Here is a 20,822-nt window from a genome sequence, read left to right on the forward strand (position 1 = left end):
CTCCACTCTCAGAGATAGACAGATCAACAGGACAGAAGATCAACAAGGAGACAGTAGATTTAAATGACACTATAGCCCAAATGGATCTAACAGACATCTACAGAACATTTCATCCTACATCTAAGGACTTTACATTCTTCTCAGCAGTACATGGAACCCTCTCTAGGATTGACCACATACTAGGCCATAAAGCAAGTCTCAGCAAATTCAAAAGAATTAGAATCATACCATGCAGCTTCTCAGACCACAAAGGAATGAAATTGGAAATTGGCAACTCGGGAATCCCTAGAGCACGTGTAAACACATGGAGATTGAACAACATGCTCCTAAATGAACAACGGGTCATAGAAGAAATTAAAAGAGAAATCAAAAATTTTCTGGAAGTAAATGAGGATAACAGCACAACATACCAAAACCTATGGGATACAACAAAAGCAGTGTTAAGAGGAAAGTTTATATCAATAGGTGCCTACATCAAGAAATTGGAAAGGCACCAAATAGATGAGCTTTCAAGTCATCTCAAGGATCTAGAAAATCTGCAGCAAACCAAACCCAAACCCAGTAGGAGAAGAGAAATAATTAAAATCAGAGAAGAAATCAACAGGATTGAATCCAAAAAAACATTACAAAAAATCAGCCAAACAAGGAGCTGGTTTTTTGAAAAAATAAACAAAATTGACACTCCATTGGCCCAACTCACTAAAAAAAGAAGAGAAAAGACCCAAATCAATAGGATCAGAGAGGAAATGGGAAACGTAACAACAGACGCCACAGAAATAAAAAGAATCATCAGAAATTACTACAAGGACTTGTATGCCAGCAAACAGGGAAATCTATCAGAAATGGACAGATTCTTGGACACATACAACCTCCCTAAATTGAGCCAGGAAGACATAGAAAACCTAAACAGACCCATAACTGACACAGAAATTGAAACAGTAATAAAGGCCCTCCCAACAAAGAAAAGCCCAGGGCCAGATGGATTCACTGCTGAGTTCTACCAGACATTTAGAGAAGAACTAACTCCAATTCTTCTCAAACTATTCAGAGCAATTGAAAAAGAGGGAATCCTCCCAAATTCTTTCTATGAAGCCACCATCACTTTAATTCCTAAGCCAGAAAGAGACGCAACATTGAAAGAGAATTACAGACCAATATCCCTGATGAACATAGATGCAAAAATCCTCAATAAAATTCTGGCCAATAGAATGCAACAACACATCAGAAAGATCATCCACCCAGACCAAGTGGGATTCATCCCCGGTATGCAGGATGGTTCAACATTCGCAAAACAATCAACGTAATACACTACATTAACAGACTACAGAAGAAAAACCATATGATTCTCTCAATAGACGCAGAGAAAGCATTTGATAAAATACAACACCCTTTCATGATGAAAACTCTAAGCAAACTGGGTATGGAAGGAACATTCCTTAATACAATCAAAGCAATATATGAAAAACCCACGGCCAACATCCTATTGAATGGGGAAAAGTTGGAAGCATTTCCACTGAAATCTGGTACCAGACAGGGATGCCCTCTCTCACCACTGCTATTCAATATAGTTCTGGAAGTTTTGGCCAGAGCTATTAGGCAAGAAAAAGAAATTAAAGGGATACAAATTGGGAAGGACGAACTCAAACTATCCCTCTTTGCAGATGATATGATTCTTTATTTAGGGGACCCAAAGAACTCTACTAAGAGACTGCTGGAACTCATCGAAGAGTTTGGCAAGGTAGCAGGATATAAAATCAATCCACAAAAATCAACAGCCTTTGTATACACAGGCAATGCCACGGCTGAGGAAGAACTTCTAAAATCAATCCCATTCACAATAGCTACAAAAACAATCAAATACCTTGGAATAAACTTAACCAAAGACGTTAAAGATCTCTACGATGAAAACTACAAAACCTTACAGAAAGAAATAGAAGAGGATACCAAAAAATGGAGAAATCTTCCATGCTCATGGATTGGAAGAATCAATATCATCAAAATGTCTATCCTCCCAAAAGCAATTTATACATTCAATGCAATACCCATCAAGATCCCGAAGACCTTCTTCTCAGATCTAGAAAAAAAGATGCTGAAATTCATATGGAGACACAGAAGACCTCGAATAGCCAAAGCAATCCTGTACAACAAAAACAAAGCCGGAGGAATCACAATACCTGATTTTAGGACATACTACAGGGCAGTTGTTATCAAAACAGCATGGTACTGGTACAGAAACAGATGGATTGACCAATGGAACAGAATAGAAACACCAGAAATCAATCCAAACATCTACAGCCAACTTATATTTGACCAAAGATCCAAATCTAATCCCTGGAATAAGGACAGTCTATTCAATAAATGGTGCTGGAAAAATTGGATTTCCACATGCAGAAGCTTGAAGCAAGACCCATACCTATCACCTTACACAAAAATTCACTCAACATAGATTAAAGACTTAAATCTACGACCCGAAACCATCAAATTATTAGAGAGCATTGGAGAAACCCTGCAAGATATAGGCACAGGCAAAGACTTCCTGGAAAATACTCCAACAGCACAGGCAGTCAAAACCAAAATTAACATTTGGGATTGCATCAAATTGAGAAGTTTCTGTACTTCAAAAGAAACAGTCAGGAAAGTGAAGAGGCAACCAACAGAATGGGAAAAAATATTCGCAAACTATACTACAGATAAAGGATTGATAACCAGAATCTACAAAGAAATCAAGAAAATCCACAACAACAAAACAAACAACCCACTGAAGAGATGGGCCAAGGACCTCAATAGACATTTTTCGAAAGAGGAAATCCAAATGGCCAACAGACACATGAAAAAATGTTCAAGATCACTAGCAATCAGAGAAATGCAAATCAAAACCACAATGAGGTTCCATCTCACCCCGGTGAGAATAGCTCACATTCAGAAATCTACCAACAACAGATGCTGGAGAGGATGTGGGGAAAAAGGGACACTAACCCACTGTTGGTGGGAATGCAAACTGGTTAAACCACTATGGAAGTCTGTCTGGAGATTCCTCAGAAACCTGAACATAACCCTACCATACAACCCAGCCATCCCACTCCTTGGAATTTACCCAAAGGAATTTAATTTGGCAAATAAAAAAGCCATCTGCACATTAATGTTTATTGCAGCTCAATTCACAATAGCTAAGACCTGGAACCAACCCAAATGCCCATCAACAGTAGACTGGATAAAGAAATTATGGGACATGTACTCCATAGAATACTATACAGCAGTAAGAAACAATGAAACCCAGTCATTTGCAACAAGATGGAGCAATCTGGAAAACATCATGCTGAGTGAATTAAGCCAGTCCCAAAGAGAAAAATATCATTTGTTTTCCCTGATCGATGACAACTGAGCGCCAAAGAGGAAACCTGTTAAGTGAAATGGACACTATAAGCAACAATGAACTGATCAGCTCCTGTCCTGACTTTAGATGTACAATGTAATACTTTATCCTTTTTAGTATTTGTTGTTGTTGTTGTTGTTCTAGTACTATTGGTTGAACTCAGTAATTAACACACAATTATTCTCAGGTGTTTAAATTTTAACTGAAAAGTGATCCCTGTTAAATCTAAGAGTGGAAAAAGAGAGGGAGGAGATGAACAATTTGGAACATGCTCAATCGGACTGGCCGCAAATGGTCGAGTTAGAAATGTGCAGGGGATTCCAACACAATTCCATCAAGATGGCATGTACCAATGCCATCGCACTAGTCCAAGTGATCAATTTCAGCTCACAATTGATAGCTCTGATAGGTCTAAGAGTCAAAGAGATCACACAAACAAGACAAGTATCTGCTAATACTAACTGATAGAATCAAAAAGGGAGAGAAAGATCCAACATGGGAAGTGGGATACACAGCAGACTCATAGGATGGCAGATGTCCTAAACAACACTCCGGCCTCAGAATCAGCCCTCAAGGCATTCAGATCTGGCGGAAGAGCCCATGAGAGTATAGCAGGCATGGAAAGCCAAGATATCATGGAAAAAAAAAAAAAGACCTAAATGAATGATCTCTGTGAGTGAGATCCCAGTGGAAAGAACGGGGCCATCAAAGAAGGAGGTACCCTTCTCCGAAGGGAGGAGAGAACCTCCACTTTGACTATGACCCTATCGGAGTAAGACCAAAGTCAGCGAACTCTAAAGGCTTCCATAGCCCTGGCAACTCATGACTAGAGCCTAGGGAGATTACTGACGCCATGAACAGGAGTGTCAAATTGTTAAGTCAGCAACAGGAGTCACTGTGTACTTACACCCCATGTGGGATCTGTCCCTAATGTGTCGTCTAAAGCCAAGTGATGCTATGACTGGTACTGAAACAGTATTTTTATACTTTGCGTTTCTGTGTGGGCGCAGACTGATGAGGTCTTTGCTAATTATATACTGAAGTGATCTTCTGTATATAAAGAGAATTGGAAATGAAAAAAAAAAAAACAACCTGGTGTTAAAATGGAAATGGCATAGAAAATTATTTTGAAAAAAAAAATTATGTAGGATCTCTGTCTTTAATGTGCTGTACATTGCTATTTAATGCTATAATTAGTAATCCAATGGTAGTTTTTTCACTTGATGTTGCTATATGGGCAAAATGTTGAAATCTTTACCTAATATATACTAAATTGATCTTCTGTATACAAAGAGAATTGAAAATGAATCTTTACATGAATGGAAGGGGAAAGGGAGCGGGAGGGGGGAGGGTTGCGGGCGGGAGGGAAGTTATGGGAGGGGGGAAGCCATTGTAACCCATAAGCTATACTTTGGAAATTTATATTCATTAAATAAAAGTTTAATAAAAATTGAAAAAAAAATAATATTATGAGGAATATTTTTGCATTACTAATGCTATTACATGCAGAATATGAATCAAAATAATTCATACAAAGCTGTCTTTTCTGCAAGGGGAATGGGATCCATGAGGGCAATAGTAAAGATTTTTGCAGGAGCCTGGCATTATGATGTAACAGGTAAAGCCACCGCCTGTAGTGTCAGCATATCATATGGGAGCTGGTTGAGTCCCAGGTACTCCATTTCTATTCCAGCTCCCTACTAATGGCCCAGGAAAAAGCAGTGGAAGGTGGTACAATTACTTGGGCCCCTGCCACCCATGTGTGAGACTAGAAGAAGCTCTTTTTTCAAAAAGATTTTATTTATTTGAGATGTAGAGTTACAGACAGTGAGAGGGAAAGACAGAGAGAAAGGTTTCTTCTGTTAGATCACTCACCAGATAGCCAAAACAGCTGGAGCTGCGCCAATCCAAAACCAGGAGTCAGGTGCTTCTTCCTGGTCTCCCATGCAGGTGCAAGGGCCCAAGCACTTGGGCTATCTTCTACTGCTTTCCCAGGCCATAACAGAGAGCTGGATTGGAAGAGGGGCAGCCGAGACTAGATCTGGCACCCATATGGGATGCTGGCACTGCAGATGGAGGATTAACCTACTGAGCCATAGCGTCGGCCCAGAAGTTTTTGACTCCTGGTTTCAGCCTGGCCCAGCCCCAGCCTCTGCAGCCATTTGGGTAGTGAACCAGAGGATGAAAGACCTCTCTCTCTCTCTTTCTCTCTCTTTCTCAATTTCTCTCTCCCTCTCCCTCCTTCCCTCCCTCTTCCCCATCTGTCTCCCTTCTCTCTAACTCCTTCAAATAAATACAACTTTATAAAAAAGAAAAAGAGAAAAAAGTTGTATGCAAAGTATATATGAAAGGAAAATAATATTTACTAAGCCCTCACAAAACATTAAATGAAAAATGCAGGATTCAAAATTTTACTGCAAAATTAATTATCTACAGGTATGTGTACATGCACATAAAAAGACTGAAATATTAAAAATACTAAGTAGTACCTCTTATTAGTTTTTAACCTTCCTTATTTTCCATTTTCTAAATTAACAGATTATTTTATAATGTGAAAAATAATCTTAAAACCATACCAAGCACTTTATGCACATAGTTTATTTAATCCTAATGAGGCTAAGGTAAACATTATCTTCATTCTACAGAAATAAGATTAAAGAGATGGAGAAGTAATATTCAGATCATATCAAATTTTATATATGAGTTAACTAAAGCAGAGACAGATCAAATAACATGCCAAATGTTCTACCCTTCTCAGAAGGGGCAGAATGTGGATTTTCACTCAATCAGTCTGACTCAATGTCAAGCTTTTAACTACAACACCAAACTGTGTTTATTTTGATTTTCATAGATAATATTTTCACTTCAATTCCCTGAATTCCAAAAGCTGATTCCACCACTTCAATTCATTCCACTGCCAACTTTAGTTTTATCCTTTAAAATATCTTCCATTTAATATTCTCCAATTTTCTGTCCTGTAGCCTCTTGAAAGGGCCCTCACCCATTTGCATTCCAAATATAAATGCAAAAACCAACCAGCCAAAACAACTCTGTATTTTTAAACTGATTTCCTCATCTTTTTGCTCTATTTAAATATATATGTCCTAGTAATTGAAAGTAAGTGGCATTAACGTTTTTACATCAATAAAATTATCTAACATAAGAGTGCAAAGTAATATTTAAGTCATTTTAAAGTAATTCCAGTTGGGAAAAAAAAAAAAACATTTTTGTTTGTTTTTCCTGACATAAAAATTCTGTAAGGAATGAAACTATTCATTTAGAACAGAACTTCCTCAAACATTGATGAGCACATGAATGTCCTGGGAACCTCATAAAAATGTATATTCTGATTCAGTAGGGCTGGAGTGTAGCCTGAGATATGCATGTCTAATAAGTTTCCAGGTAATGGTCATGATGCAGACCCACATACAGCACCCTGAGTACCAAAAAGATTCTCAACAATAAGCTTCAGGTAGAATTTAACTTACAATTTTTTTTTTTGACAGGCAGAGTGGACAGTGAGAGAGAGAGAGACAGAGAGAAAGGTCTTCCTTTTGCCGTTGGTTCACCCTCCAATGGCCGCCGCGGCCTGATCCGATGGCAGGAGCCAGGTGCTTCTCCTGGTCTCCCATGGGGTGCAGGGCCCAAGCACTTGGGCCATCCTCCACTGCACTCCCTGGCCACAGCAGAGAGCTGGCCTGGAAGAGGGGCAACCGGGACAGGATCGGTGCCCCGACCGGGACTAGAACCCGGTGTGCCGGCACTGCAAGGTGGAGGATTAGCCTAGTGAGCCGCGGCGCCGGCCAAACTTACAATTTACTTATAAGATCATTCAGGATTTTTTTCTCAAGAGAATTGGGCAAATCAATCCCAACTACTATTAATTTTATATGGGTTTCATTTATGGCAAAGCATATCCTTTTAAGTTAGAATGGTACAATTGTCATAGTGAAAAGAATTTCAGACAATGTCCAGGTTAAGTAATATAGTATTGTGGCTTTTGCAGGATGAATGCCTATTCTCTAAATTTCTCTCAATTTGCAGTTATCAATGTTTTAGGAGAGCTGGAAAGGAAAGGAGTACACATACTTGAATACTCAAGTACTTCCAACTGTTTTGCTACAGAAAAGGTGCATCTTTCAATAAAATGATGTCCTTGAATTTTCTTTCTTTCCATACCAGATAAAGAATTAGTTACCAAATATGTCTTTTTAAATACACAAAAGTAATCATATGAAAAAAGTTTTGAGGGCTGGCACTGTGGTGCAGTGGGTAAAGCTGCCGCCTGCAGTGCCAGCATCCTATATGGGTGCCAGTTCGAGTCCCAGCTGCTCTACTTCCTATCCAGCTCTCTGCTATGGCCTGGGAAAGCAGTGGAAGATGGCTCAAGTCCTTGGGCCCTTGCACCCATGTGAGAGACCCGGAGGAAGCTCTTGGCTTCTGGCTTCGAACAGGCACAGCTCCGGCTGTGCCAGCAAATTGGAGAGTGAACCAGCGGATGGAAGACCTCTTTCTCTCTCTCTCTCTCTCTCTCTCTCTCTCTCTCTCTCTCTCTCTCTCTCTCTCTGCCTCTCCTTGTATCTCTGTGTAATTCAAATAAATAAATAAATCTTTAAAAAAAAAAAAGAAAACAAAAAAGTTTTTCACTGCCTGGATCTTCTTTTAGCTATTCGTCCTAACAATTCTATTATTCCCTTATAGTTCTATTAACAAAAATTTCCACATGGGAGCTCTGTTAATGAAGACCATTTGCAAAATGTGTAGCTTTCTTCAAAAGGCTAAAATCTTTTTAGAGGAAAAGAAATTTTTACAAGATGATAAGGAAAGGATATAATTAAAGTAAAATATGGATCATTAAAATTTTATGAATGTGATATTCTTGAAAGAAACCTGAAATGGTTATAGATATGAGCAAAATATAAGTTGTAGAGAGTATAATAATCCTAACTCAATTTAATGTTAAAATATCCCTAAAAATGGTCCAACTCACATCTGAGAAAAATAGAACAGGGTATAATTATTAAGTAATGAAAACAGGGGTGGAGCCAAGATGGCGGATAGTGAGGACGTGCGCCGTAGTTTGGGAAAATACAGTTTCATAAAAGTGGAATTACTGTAGCCTCAGGAAAAGATTCAAGAAAAAAACTGCAGAGGAAACGCTTCCGGATCTAGTGGATGTGACACAGAGAACCTACAGGGAGCCCACCACGTAGAAACCCAACCGCGGGAGACGAGCCGCAGAATCTCGCCAGTGCGGGAACGAGCGGGAGGTAAGACAAAGGCGTCAGAAACCCAAGACATTGGGGGGGGGGGGGTGGGGGGAAGCAGAGGCCTCTCTATTCACTCACAGAGCAAAACAAAGAGCAGGCACCATTTTACATATCTAAAGCGCCACCAAGGAGTTCACAAACTCAGTAACTTGGAACTTTGGTGAAACTTGAGAACACATTGAGGGCTGCATAAACTCTTTGTGTGGTCCCAGGGGTAGATCAAACGAATACTCAGAGAGGCCAGATTTCAACTACACTCAATTCCACTCACCTGTACTGAATAACTTCCCAACTGAGTCCAAAAAAAAAAAAAAAAAAAAAAAAAAGAGAGAGAGAGAGAGAGAGAACAATCCAGCAAGGAGCAACGGAGAGAACAATCTGGGTGAGTCGCTTTTTGCACAGCCTTAAACCTGAAGAATCAAGCGGAGCTCTCTGGCCACACCCATCACAGCCTCTAAGGATCCATCAAAGCAGACAGCCCACTTAGAGGCATAGTATAACGAGAAAAAAAACACGACAGCCAAAAAAAAAAAAAAAAACCATAAATTACCTCCAACATACCAAACAACAAACATAGAAACCAAGGTAACAAGAGCAAGGAAGACACTATGATACCCCCAAATGAACAAGACACCCCAATCCAAGATTATGAAGATGATGAGATAGAGGAAATACAAGAAGCGGATCTCAAAAAACTGATAAGAACATTAAGAAGTTCTCAAAAACAAATTCTTGAACTACAGAAATCCTTAACGGACAAGATAGAAAATCTCTCTCGTGAAAATAAAATATTAAGGAGGATTCAAAATGAAATGAAACAACTAGTAGAACATGAAACTGTGATAGTGACAAAAAACCACAATGAAATGAAGAACACAATAGATCAAATGACAAACACATTAGAGAGCCTTAAAAACAGAATGGATGAAGCAGAAGAGAGAATATCAGACTTAGAAGACAGAGAACAGGAAAGGAAACAGTCAAATCAAAGAAAATAAGAAGAAATCAGAAATCTAAAAAATACTGTCAGGAATCTACAGGATACTATTAAAAAACCCAACATTCGGGTTCTAGGAGTTCCTGAAGGCATGGAGAGGGAGAAAGGATGAGAAGGCCTTTTTAGTGAGATACTAGCAGAAAATTTCCCAGGTTTGGAGAAGGACAGAGACATCCTAGTACAAGAAGCTCATAGAACCCCTAATAAACATGATCAAAAAGAGATCCTCACCACGACATGTCGTAATCAAACTCACCTCAGTGAAACACAAAGAAAAGATCCTAAAATGTGCAAGAGAGAAACGCCAGATTACTCTCAGAGGTTCTCCAATTAGACTCAGAGCTGACTTCTCATCAGAAACCCTACAAGCCAGGAGAGAATGGCGAGATATAGCCCAGGTGCTAAGAGAGAAAAACTGCCAGCCCAGAATATTATATCCTGCAAAGCTCTCATTTGTGAATGAAGGTGAAATAAAGACCTTTCACAGCAAACAGAAACTGAAAGAATTTGTCGCCACTCGTCCAGCCCTGAAAAAGATGCTTAAAGATGTCTTACATACAGAAACACAGTAACCAATATGAAAGAAGATAAAGGAAGGAAACCTCACAGCAAAAGATCACAGGAGTCTCAAACCATATATAAGAAAAAATCTTTGGCAAATGACAGGGCAAAGTTACTCCTTCTCAATAGTCACATTGAATGTTAATGGCTTGAACTGTCCAGTTAAAAGACACCGATTGGCTGATTGGGTTAAGGAACAAAACCCATCTTTTTGCTGCTTACAAGAAACTCATCTTTCCAACAATGATGCATACAGACTGAAAGTGAAAGGCTGGAAAAATATATACCATGCCAACAGAAATGAAAAAAGAGCGGGCGTAGCCATCTTAATATCGGACAACATAAACTTTACCACAAAAACTGTTAGGAGAGACAAAGAGCGGCACTATTTAATGATTAAGGGATCCATTCAACAGGAAGATATAACGATTAACAATGTATATGCACCTAATTACAGGGCACCAGCTTATTTAAAAGACTTGTTAAGGGACTTAAAGGGAGACTTAGACCCCAATACAACAGTACTGGGGGACTTCAATACTCCACCCTCAGAGATAGACAGATCAACAGGACAGAAGATCAACAAGGAGACAGTAGATTTAAATGACACTACAGCCCAAATGGATCTAACATATCTACAGAACTTTGAATCCTACATCTAAAGATTTTACATTCTTCTCAGCAGTACATGGAACCTTCTCTAGGATTGACCACTTACTAGGCCATAAAGCAAGTCTCAGCAAATTCAAAAGAATTAGAATCATACCATGCAGCTTCTCAGACCACAAAGGAATGAAATTGGAAATCAGCAACTCGGGAATCCCTAGAGCATGTGCAAACACATGGAGATTGAACAACATGCTCCTGAATGAACAATGGGTCATAGAAGAAATTAAAAGAGAAATCAAAAATTTTCTGGAAGTAAATGAGGATAACAGCACAACATACCAAAACCTATGGGATACAACAAAAGCAGTGTTAAGAGGAAAGTTTATATCAATAGGTGCCTACATCAAGAAATTGGAAAGGCACCAAATAGATGAGCTTTCAAGTCATCTCAAGGATCTAGAAAATCTGCAGCAAACCAAACCCAAACCCAGTAGGAGAAGAGAAATAATTAAAATCAGAGAAGAAATCAACAGGATTGAATCCAAAAAAACATTACAAAAAATCAGCCAAACAAGGAGCTGGTTTTTTGAAAAAATAAACAAAATTGACACTCCATTGGCCCAACTCACTAAAAAAAGAAGAGAAAAGACCCAAATCAATAGGATCAGAGATGAAAATGGAAACGTAACAACAGACACCACAGAAATAAAAAGAATCATCAGAAATTACTACAAGGACTTGTATGCTAGCAAACAGGGAAATCTATCAGAAATGGACAGATTCTTGGACACATACAACCTCCCTAAATTGAGCCAGGAAGACATATAAAACCTAAACAGACCCATAACTGACACAGAAATTGAAACAGTAATAAAGGCCCTCCCAACAAAGAAAAGCCCAGGACCAGATGGATTCACTAAGACCTGGAACCAACCCAAATGCCCATCAACAGTAGACTGGATAAAGAAATTATGGGACATGTACTCCATAGAATATTATACAGCAGTAAGGAACAATGAAACCCAGTCATTTGCAACAAGATGGAGCAATCTGGAAAACATCATGCTGAGTGAATTAAGCCAGTCCCAAGAGACAAATTTCATTTGTTTTCCCTGATCGGCGACAACTGAGCACCAAAGGGGAAACCTGTTGAAGTGAAATGGACACTATAAGAAACAATGACCTGATCAGCTCTTGTCCTGACTCCTCTAGATGTACAATGTAATACTTTATCCTTTTTAGTATTTGTTGTTGTTGTTGTTGTTGTTGTTCTAGTGCTAATGGTTGAACTCTGTAATTAACACACAATTATTCTTAGGTGTTTAAATTTTAACTGAAAAGTGATCCCTGTTAAATTTAAGAGTGGAAAAAGAGAGGGAGGAGATGTACAATTTGGGACATGCACAATCAGACTTGCCCCAAATGATGGAGTTAGAAATGTGCCAGGGGATTCCAATACAATCCCATCAAGGTGGCATGTACCAATGCCATCTTACTAGTCCAAGTGATCAATTTCAGCTCACAATCGATGGCTCTAATAGGTCAAAGAATCATAGGGATCACACAAACAAGACAAGTGTCTGCTAATACTAACTGATAGAATCAAAAAGCGAGAGAAAGATCCAACATGGGAAGTGGGATACACAGCAGACTCATAGAATGGCAGACGTCCTAAACAACACTCTGGCCTCAGAATCAGCCCTTAAGGCATTCGGATCTGGCTGAAGAGCCCATGAGAGTATTGTAGGCATGGAAAGCCAAGATACCATGGAAAAGAAAAAAAAAAAAAAAAGAAGACCTAAATGAAAGATCTCTGCGAGTGAGATCCCAGTGGAAAGAACGGGGCCATCAAAGGAGGTACCTTTCTCTGAAGGGAGGAGAGAACTTCCACTTTGACTATGACCCTATCGGAATAATATCAAAGTCAGCAAACTCTAAAGGCTTCCATAGCCCTGGCAACTCATGACTAGAGCCTAGGGAGATTACTGACACCATGAACAGGAGTGTCAAATTGTTAAGTCAGCAACAGAAGTCACTGTGTACTTACATCCCATGTGGGATCTGTCCTTAATGTGTTGTCTAATGTGCAGTGATGCTATAACTAGTACTGAAACAGTATTTTTACACTTTGTGTTTCTGCGTGGGTACAAACTGATGAGATCTTTACTAATTATATACTGAATCGATCTTCCGTATATAAAGATAATTGGAAATGAAAAAAAAAAAAAAACCTGGTGTTAAATTGGAAATGGCATAGAAAATTATTTTTTTAAAAAAAATATTATGTAGGATCTCTGTCTTTAATGCTGTACACTCTTATTTAATGTTATAACTAGTACTCCAACAGTATTTTTTTTCATTTTGTGTTGCTATATGGGGGCAAACTGTTGAAATCGTTACCTAATATATACTAAAGTGATCTTCTGTATATAAAGAGAATTGAAAATGAATCATGATGTGATTGGAAGGGAAGAGGGAGCAGGAAAGGGGTGGGTTGTGGGTGGGAGGGAAGTTTTGGGAGGGGGAAGCCATTTTAACCCATAAGCTGTACTTTGGAAATTTATATTCATTAAATAAAAGTTAAATTTAAAAAAAAAAAGTAATGAAAACAAAAGTAGCAACAATACTGATAGGAACCCATTCACTCCTGCAAAATCACATAAGTTGCAGTATTAGTGGTTGATATATTCAAATTATAATTATTTGCCCAGTTTTTGTTGAAAGTTTTAACTAGTACATACTATTCTGAAAAGCTGATACTATATTTTTCTATATTCTTGAAAATTACATTTTAACTTTTCCATGAGTAAAAACCATACAGGAATCTAACATTTTGGGGAGTAAAATAAAACAGACAACCACCTAGCAAAATGAAATAAAATAAAATCCTAGATTTCCAGCTTGGACATAAATAAATTGCAGGTAGATTAAAAACATGATGTACGAATAAAACCATAGAAATATCTACAAATATAAAGCTACATATATTAAATAATTCATTATTTTCCCACTAATATATGTTGACTTCAGCAGGTTACATTCTAAATGCATTTTCTTGAGGGAAAGTCTCCAAGTTGGGCATGCTCCAAAGGGAGAAACTACAAGGAGAAAAACCTTTGGATTTTGCTGTGCCAAAATGAGAAGCTGATGTATCAGAAAACAGAACTACTTAAAAGGCAAATGATAAACATGAAGAAAATTTTTGTTATATGTCTAATATTTTTAATGTATAAAGAATATTAGAAATCAGCAATAAGGCCAATGCAGTAGGAAAATGGTAAAGTACTTGAACATGCAATTCACAGACAACAAACATATCTCAAGGTGTTCATGCTCACTAAAATCACAGAAATCCAAATGAGGAAAAACAGTAAGATACCACTTTTTATTCATTATATTGTCAAAGATTTTTTTAAATGTCTGTTACCAGTCTCAGCAAGCATGGGCACTTTTGGTAGAAAGTGGGATGGCAGATCTGAGGGAATGGGTGAAAGCAAGGTGAATGGCTATCTAAGGACACATTACACTTGCTGGATATCATGGGGGCCTCTGCTGCTACTGCAGCTAGCAGGTTTTAGTGACTTCAGTCTGCATGGTCATACAATTTTCTTTAGCAGCACTCAGCAGTCAGGGTATGGAAAGGAAACATTAAAATTGAAGTAATACAGGGTGGTTCTACCAAGTATGATAAGATGACACGGTTGCAAAAGATTACAGGCAGCAGCAAGATAAAGATGGAATAGAGGCTTAGGAGAAAATGAACTGAATCAACCACTCAGGTAACTAGTTTATATTGAGCTTCTCATGAGGTGAGATATAGGAAAATTAACTATTTTTGTTTTATTTTTTTAAAGATTCATTTTATTTATTTGAAAGACAGAGTTACAGAGAGAGGTAGAAACAGAGAAAGAGGTCTTCCATCAGCTGGTTCACTTCCCATATGGCTGCAACAGCCAGAGCTGAGCCAATCTGAAGCCAGGAGCCAGGAGTTTCTTCCTGGTCTCCCATGCGGGTGCAGGGGCCCAAGGATTTGGGCCATCTTCCACTGATTTCCCAGGCCATAGCAGAGAGCTGGATTGGAAGAGGAGCAGCCAGGACTAGAACCGGTGCCCATATGGGATGCTGGCACTTCAGGCCAGGGCATTAACCCGCTGTGCCAAAGCACCGGCCCCAAATTAACTATTTTTGTATATCGATCTGTTCACCAACTACCTTACTAAAATTCTTTTTTCACATTCTTTTTTTTTTTTTTTTTTTTTTTTTTGGACAGGCAGAGTGGACAGTGAGAGAGAGACAGAGAGAAGGGTCTTCCTTTTGCCGTTGGTTCACCCTCCAATGGCCGCCACAGCTGGTGTGCTGCGGCCGGCGCACCACGCTGATCCGATGGCAGGAGCCAGGTGCTTCTCCTGGTCTCCCATGGGGTGCAGGGCCCAAGCACTTGGGCCATCCTCCACTGCACTCCTGGGCCACAGCAGATAGCTGGCCTGGAAGAGGGGCAACCGGGACAGGATCGGTGCCCCGACCGGGACTAGAACCTGGTGTGCCAGCGCCGCAAGGCGGAGGATTAGGCTAGTGAGCTGTGGCCCGGCCTCTTTTTTCACATTCTATAGCTTTTCATTTGATTCTCCTGATTTTTTGTAGCAGAAAACATAGCATCCACAAATAATCTAATCTCTTCCTTTGATATATTTAAATCTCATTTTTTAACCTGGTTTTATATCTTGGCTATTATTTAAAAGTATTGGCAGGCATTCTTGTTCTTCACTTAAATAGAAACATATTACTAGAGCTGCCAATAGTGATGATGTTGTCTTTTAGCTTTATTTTATCTGTATATATACATGGCTATGGATGTATTCTTCAGGTATTTATTTATTAAGATTTTCCCCTAAAAATCTTATCAAACATTAATTTCAATATAATGATAGTATATTCCTCTTATACATTAATTGTTATTTCCTAACACTGGTGTATTCTTGTATTCATAGAACAAACCATACTTGGGTTTTAACATAATGCTGAACTTGACACTTTTTTAACTTTTTAAAAAATGAGTAATTTGTGGTTTTCACCATAATACTATGCTTAAAAGGCTTTATGTTATACCACCTAAAAGAACAGGGTAGCTATCCATATTTTCCTAAATTCATGTTATCTACTCGTTTATGGCTCAATTTCTTCCAAAAATTTATTTATTTTATTTAGACAGCAGAGTGACAGATGTGTCTTCCATCCACTGATTCAATCCCCAAATGACAACAACAACCAGGGAGGGGCTAGCCAGAAACCAGGAGTCTGGAACTGCATCTTGTTCTCCCATGTGGATGGCAGGAGTCAAGTACCTGGGGCATCATCCGCTACTTTCCCAAGTGCATTAGCAGGGAAATGGATCAGAACCAGAATAGCCAGGACTCAAAAAAGGACTGATATGGGATGCAGGAGTCTCAAGAGGCAGCTTATTAACCCACCACACCACAAGGCTGGCCCCTTAGCTCATTCTTTTGTTAAAATATTTGAAAGGCAGAAATACAAAGAGGTAAAGGCAGAAAGAGAGAGAGAGCAAGAGAGCAGAAGCCAAAGACTTGGGCCATCTTCCACTACTTTCCCAGGTCATAACAGATAGCTGGATTGGAAGTAGAGCGGCCAGGACTCGAACTGGCATCCATTTGGGATGCCAGCACTGCAGGTGATGGCTTTACCCACTACATCACAGTGCCAGTCCCTTAACTCATTCTTTTATCAATTTGTATCTCTTTAAAAATCACTGTTATTCATATTTTCAAATTATTTCAGCCTAAAACTGCATATGTTCTCTAAGAAGCTTTAGTGTCATCTGTAGATTGTCTCTAATTTCTGATGTTTTAATTTTATTTTTTTCACTTTGATTAGACTTGCTAGAAATTGCCAATTTTGTTGATCTTTTCAAATAATTTTGTTTCCGTTTTCCAATTCATCAAATATTTGATTCCATCTTCTTATTTCCCATAGTTTGTTTTATAGTTCTTTTAAATACCTGAATACAAATGCCTAATGAATTTTATTTTCTACCTTGAGTCCTCTTATAGATGATCTAACTCGTATGCTTAGCCATGTGCTTCCCACATCCTGCAATCTGGCTTCTATCATCACCACAGGACCAAAAATGTTCACTATGGTTACCCATCATATATTTAGTACCAAAAAAAAAAAAATCAACCTTTGTTTTAAAATCACCTCTTTGTTTTACCAGAAGTCTTCATGCAGCATCTGTTGTTATTAACCATGTCCTCCTCCTTAAAACCACTCTTGGTCTTTGTAATAAAACCTCCTCACTTTTTTCCCCTCTCAGCATATTGTTTTCTTTCTTCTCTTAAATGCCAGCATTTCCCAAGCCTATGTGCGTTCTAGTAGCTTTACTGTTATAATAATTTATTCCTAGTGGACTCATCCAAACCCAGGTTTGAACTATCTCTTATATGCAAAACTCTCCAACTCCAAATCTATGGCTGCCTGCTAGATTAGATCGATTCCAAAAGGATCTCCCTTGGGTAACTTGAAATCAACTTATCTTAGACAACATCATCTTTATCTCAACATTTTACTCTCTTTCTGTATTCCAGATATTTGTGATTATTCTAGGAATTATTCTAGACTCTTCACCCACACTTAGCCTTATTTTGTCAGTCACCAAGTTTTCACGAATTACCTTTATCACTCTATAATCTTCATGGTTATTCTAAAATCTCTCTCTTAGACCACATATTGTCATAAAAATTACTTCAATCCTCCCTTAATCTCCATGTATTCAACCTTGCCTCTCTCCCTTTTTATACATCACTTTTCAAGTAATCTTTTTAATAAATGTAAAAATTTGTTTCCTTATGATTTATACTTTGAGTTCTGCATATTCCATCTGTTTTTTCTTCTTAGGATGACCTCTATTCACCCTGCTTTTGCTCTACTGAAATCTGACATATCATTCAAAGTTCAATTGTAACACCTCACTCTCTGGAAAGCAGAATATATGTAGATTGCTGTATTTCCTCCCCTTTGTGTGCCAGTATTATACTCTAGACACACACATTTTATAAAGCATGCAATTCTGTGATAATCACATTTTCCATAAAGAAGAAACTAAGGTCAACAGAACTTGAGTGTTCACTCTTATACTCTCATAAGCTAGCATTTATTTATTCATGGTCAACGTTTGTACCATGTTTCAATGGTTTTAGAATTCCATCCTGAGAACTCACATAAACAAATGCAACCAGAATTGTTCCTAACACACAAGGCAAGAAATTGTTTCTAAAAACAAGGCAGGAAAAAATGTAAAACAGATACTCCAGCTCTACAAATTTAAGTTGCTTTTCCTGGAAGAATTTGATTGTGCATAGGGGACAAGACGCATACTCCTATTAATGCTTACTGGAGCTTAGAAAAGTGGTGATTGACCAGGTACTCTGCAAGGTATTGCTTCTGACTAATCTAGGATATTCTATTCTGTACTATATTATAAAACTTGTGCTTAATATAGCCAACCTACTGATAGAATATTATAATAAAAAGCCAGCATAGTGATTGTGATGCATCCTTTAAAAATTTGAACCCTTAATAAAGAAATAAATACAAAGAACTGAGTGACTATAAAGTCATCCTTTAAGGTCTTGTCACAATACCCTGCTCACATTTTTTAAAAGTAATATTTGTTGTTTGTTTGTTTTAAAGGCAGACAGAAACACAGACAGATATTCCATCCACTGGTTCACACTCCAAATGTCTGCAATAGCTGGGACTAGGTCAAACCAAAGCTTAGCAGCTCAACCTAGTCTCTCACGTAGGTTGCAGGGAGCCAACTACTTGAGCCATCACCTGCTGCCTCCCAGGGTACACATTGGTAAGAAGCTAGAATCAGAACAGAACAGGGCTCAAACCCAGGCACTCAGATAACAAATGCAGGTGTCCCAAGAGTCCTCTTAACCACTATGCCAAACTCCTTGGCTTCTATTCTTCTCAACTTACAATATTAAATCTCACGGGACTCTCACCCAGGTTTTTGCTGTTCATTTCTTTTTTGTAAGGTGTTTTTCTTGTTTCTTTTCATAAATAAGTATAGTATATGATACAGAAGAATATAAATTCAATAAGCACAAAGCCATAATATCAGATGGTAAAAACATAAGCTGTTTGGAGAGAGCATGTTGTAAGAGTTTGTTTTCTAATCTTTTTGTCATGTTAGCCTGCATCTAAGTATAGCAAGTTGGCTTTAGGTGCTCATTTTCAGTTCTAGAAAAATGGTAGTGAAACTAGGGCTTGAGATTCTATCTCCAATTATGACTCAGTATTATACTATTCCAGGAATATGGAGACTACAAACTAAGGTCCAGTAAACCATCTCAAAAGGAAGGTTGCTGTTAACAGGCAGAATTCAAAAGAACATTGTATGGAACACCAACAAAAAAAAATTCATCAGTCAATGGAAAACATTAAAACAACATGAAAGATGCATAATCAGAATTTAAGAATTGCATTTTCCAAACATACCTTGTCCATTAATTTACTGGCATGAAGACTCAAACTATTGAAGAATATTTTCTTGCTTAGTAAATGCATTTCTTCAATGGTAGTCAATAATGTAGTTGCACTGTTTCCAACAATGCCACTAAAATCAAAGAATAGTTCAGGTTGTAAAACAGAAGTTAAAACAATTCAGTTCTTTAAATGAGTAAACTGCTTTTTTTTTTTTTTCTTGACAGGCAGAGTGGACAGTGAGAGAGACAGAGAGAAAGGTCTTCCTTTGCCAATTGGTTCATCCTCCAATGGGCGCTGCGGCCGGCGCACCACGCTGATCCGAAGGCAGGAGCCAGGTGCTTCTCCTGGTCTCCCATGGGGTGCAGGGCCCAAGCACTTGGGCCATCCTTCACTGCACTCCCGGGCCACAGCAGAGAGCTGGCCTGGAAGAGGGGCAACCAGGACAGAATCTGGATCCCCAACCGGGACTAGAACCCGGTGTGCCGGCGCCACAGGCGGAGAATTAGCCTATTGAGCTGTGGCGCCGGCTTTAAAAAGATCTAAATTTAAATAAAAGTTGTTATATATACTACAGTCTGTGAATTAAAAATAATGATTTTAGTAATGAATTTTACATAAAAAGGTTTTTAAAATTCTGAGTTTAGTGATGAAAAAATGATAAACTACAGGTTGAGCATCCCTAATCTGAAAACTCAAAATCCAAAGTGCTTCAAAACCTGAAACATTTTGATGGACTTAAGGTTTGATTATTAGGGATACTCAACTGTTAGAACCCATGTAAATACTCCAAAATAAAATATAAAAAACCTCCAAAATGTAAAATATTCCTGTTTCCAAACATTTCAGATAAGGCATTCTCTACCTCTACTACGTTTTTAATATTTCACAATCTCATTTAGTAAACCTGTGTGTTAAAACAGGCATTCATAAATTAAACCTGTATCTTTATTTTTCTTCCATTAAACCTATGATTTAAATATCGAAAAAAACCTATTTTAAGAAAGGCATTCCTTCAATAGCTCTAGTGAAAGACTGTATAAATATTGAGTTATTCTTTTGATTTGAACCATTACACTGTATCAATATCACATCCACAAATTATAAAATTTCTCCTTTTTAAACAGCTATCTATATAGTATAGACTACAAAAATTCTGATATTTTAAAATATTAATTACATGAGCACATTCCCACATTTTGTAATATTTATTTATTTATTTATATGATAGACAAAGAGAGAGCTCCTACCTACCAGCTCACCCATTAAATGCCTGCAATGGCCAAGACTACCAGATCAAAGCCAGGATGGCAACCCAGGTCTCCCGCAAGGGTGGCAGGACCCAACTACATGAGCTTGCCACCACTGGCTTTCTACCTTTCTGATTTCATTTTTCTTCACCCTTTCCAATTCACTGCACACCAGCCACTGGTCTCCCTCTGCTTCTCCCAAATTCAAGCTTTTCCTGGTTCCAAGACCACAGTGGATTTCTCTGTCTAGGATGCTC

General features: G+C 38.3%; 1 protein-coding gene across 1 annotated transcript in view; it reads right to left on the minus strand.

Moving 5' to 3' along the window:
• COG6 (component of oligomeric golgi complex 6) overlaps positions 1-20,822 on the minus strand; it is a 105,385-nt gene that overhangs the window by 37,757 nt on the left and 46,806 nt on the right. Inside the window, exon 13 of the mRNA XM_062195357.1 lies at positions 19,331-19,448. Within this exon, the coding sequence (XP_062051341.1) occupies positions 19,331-19,448 (118 nt within the window). The remainder of the gene's footprint in view (positions 1-19,330; positions 19,449-20,822) is intronic.

The sequence above is a fragment of the Lepus europaeus genome, chromosome 6, assembly GCF_033115175.1.
Source record: "Lepus europaeus isolate LE1 chromosome 6, mLepTim1.pri, whole genome shotgun sequence".
Lineage (NCBI taxonomy): Eukaryota > Metazoa > Chordata > Mammalia > Lagomorpha > Leporidae > Lepus > Lepus europaeus.